General features: G+C 38.1%; 1 protein-coding gene across 1 annotated transcript in view; it reads left to right on the forward strand.

Moving 5' to 3' along the window:
- LOC100533395 (glutamate receptor 2) overlaps positions 1-2,311 on the forward strand; it is a gene marked incomplete in the record, with an annotated part of 156,880 nt that overhangs the window by 151,199 nt on the left and 3,370 nt on the right. The window contains 3 exon segments of the mRNA NM_001204680.1: positions 1,849-2,099; positions 2,102-2,113; positions 2,115-2,124. Of these exon segments, the coding sequence (NP_001191609.1) occupies positions 1,849-2,099; positions 2,102-2,113; positions 2,115-2,124 (273 nt within the window).

The following is a 2,311-nucleotide window of genomic DNA, read 5'->3' on the forward strand; positions in this document are numbered from 1 at the left end:
TGGGGTGGGGTGGGTGGGAGGCAGTTGAACCAGCGTCTGTGGTAGAGCAGTTAGGCACTTTGCTGTTGCGCATAGTTGACCTGAGTTTGATTCCTGAGTGGGGATTAAAATCGAGTATCTCAGTGTTTGTGCTGGAATGCAGTATCTGTCACAGCCCGGTATGAATCTGACTGACAGAGTCGCAAGCCTGCCTCCTGAATGGTACAAGTTATGTTGATGGAGGCGTAACACACCTAGGAAAAAAAACAAATTTAAAAAACTAAAATCTGACCATCTCCGGCGCCCATATGACCTTATACAGTTGCGAGCGCCGTAAAACCTCTACTAAAACAAAAGCGTTGATCATCTCCACTCTAGCCAACGGGTGACACAGTAACAGCTATATCCACTTTTTTCTGCTTTGGAAAACTGGGTTTTTACTCTTTATATTCAAAATATTTGTTGTTATTTTTGTCCCCTTTTTCTTCCAACCTTTTCATTATGGTATTATCCTTTGTTTGGTGTTGGGAGAATTAAGTTTCTATTATAACTTTGGTTCCACAAGGACTTTGCAGGGTTTTAAAAAAATTATCCGGAGCTGCTATTTAAGATGGAAGATCAAGACTAAATCTTCGGTGTTTTCAACGAGGCACTTACGCAGCCCCAACGACTAATTACGAGTTAACTAATCTATTTTCAACACCAATAATCTGTCATTAAAAAAATATTGTCGTAAATATACTTTGTAGAGAACGCGGGTGGTATTATTTTAGAGACTGGCGTATCGTTTATATAAAGGATAAGAGCAACAGTTCTATTTTTCCACCATCAAATTCCATGTCGACATCTTTATAATCAAGTTTTTATTTCCAATGACGCAAGTTTTAGATTGTGAACAATTCATAGTTAGCTACCTTTTCTCAAAAACATCTGAATAAAGCAAAAAAAGGTCTCAACTGATTGAATTGGAAGATTGCTTCTGTTGTGTGTATTTTTGGGTTGTTTTTTTTAATCGACATTTGTTTGGGCTTTTATATATTTTTTTGTCTTGACTGCGAGCTCGTCCCATCCCTGGTTGTCTCTGACAGGCTGGAAGCATCCCGATCCTTAGTGATGTAAATTATAACCTTGAGGGGTGGGGGTGGGGGTGGGGGTGAGTGGCTCAAAATGTTAATATTACTTTTCCCCCAGAATATCCTATCTCTTTCTTCTTTCACAAATCCCAGAATTATCTGTTTCTTTTTCCACAAATCGCCAGAATATCTCATTTTTCTTCCTCAAATCCCAGAATATCTGATCTCTTTCTTCTTCCACAAATCCCAGAATATTTATTTCTTCTTCCACAATCTCAGAATATGTCTTTCTTTTCCAACAAATCCCTTGTTTTTTCTTTCGCAATTCTCTGAATGTCTGATCTTTTTTTTCTTCCACAACTCCCAAAATAATTTTTTTTCCACAAATCACAGAATATAAAATAGTTTCTTCCTCGGCAATTCCCAGAATATGTCTTTCTTCTTCCACAAAACTCAGAGTATTTAATCTCTTTCTTCTTCCACAAATCTCAGAATATCTTTTCTTTTTCCACAAATTCCAGAATTTCTTTTTCTTTTTCCCCAAATCCCAGAATATGACAATGTATTTCATCTTCCAAAAATCCCAGAACATTTATTTCTTTATCCACAAATCCCAAAATTCTTTTTTTTCCTCAGAAATCCCAGAATATTAAATTGTTTCTTCTTCCACAAATCCCAGAATTTCTTTTTCTTTTTTCACAAATCCCAGACTATTTATTTCTTCTTCCACAAATCCCAGACTATTTATTTCTTCTTCCACAAATCCCAGAATATTTATTTCTTCTTCCACAAATCCCAGAATTCCGAGTTCCAGACGTACAAGCGGATGTGGGCGTATATGACGTCAGCACAGCCCAATGTGTTCGTTCAAAAACACGAGGACGGTATCGCCCGGGTCCGGGATTCGGGCGGCAAGTACGCCTACTTGACAGAGTCCACAACCATCGAATACGTCAGTAGTCGCAAGCCGTGCGATACTTTGAAGGTCGGAAACAATTTGAACTCGGATGGATTCGGAATCGGAACACCTCTCGGTTCGGATCTAAAGTAAGCAACCACAAGCACATTTTTTAGAAGTCTCCTATAGGGAGTTCTTATTCTATGTTAACGTTTTGGGATATGCCACGTATGGTGTGTTAACACCATTATTATGTGATCATTTTCTATTGTGTTTTGACATCATAATATATTATGAGATAATTTCCTATTGTGTGTGTGTGTGTGTGTGTGTGTGTGTGTGTGTGTGTGTGTGTGTGTGT

This window comes from Aplysia californica, unplaced genomic scaffold (genome assembly GCF_000002075.1).
Source record: "Aplysia californica isolate F4 #8 unplaced genomic scaffold, AplCal3.0 scaffold00077, whole genome shotgun sequence".
NCBI classification, from domain to species: Eukaryota; Metazoa; Mollusca; class Gastropoda; order Aplysiida; family Aplysiidae; genus Aplysia; species Aplysia californica.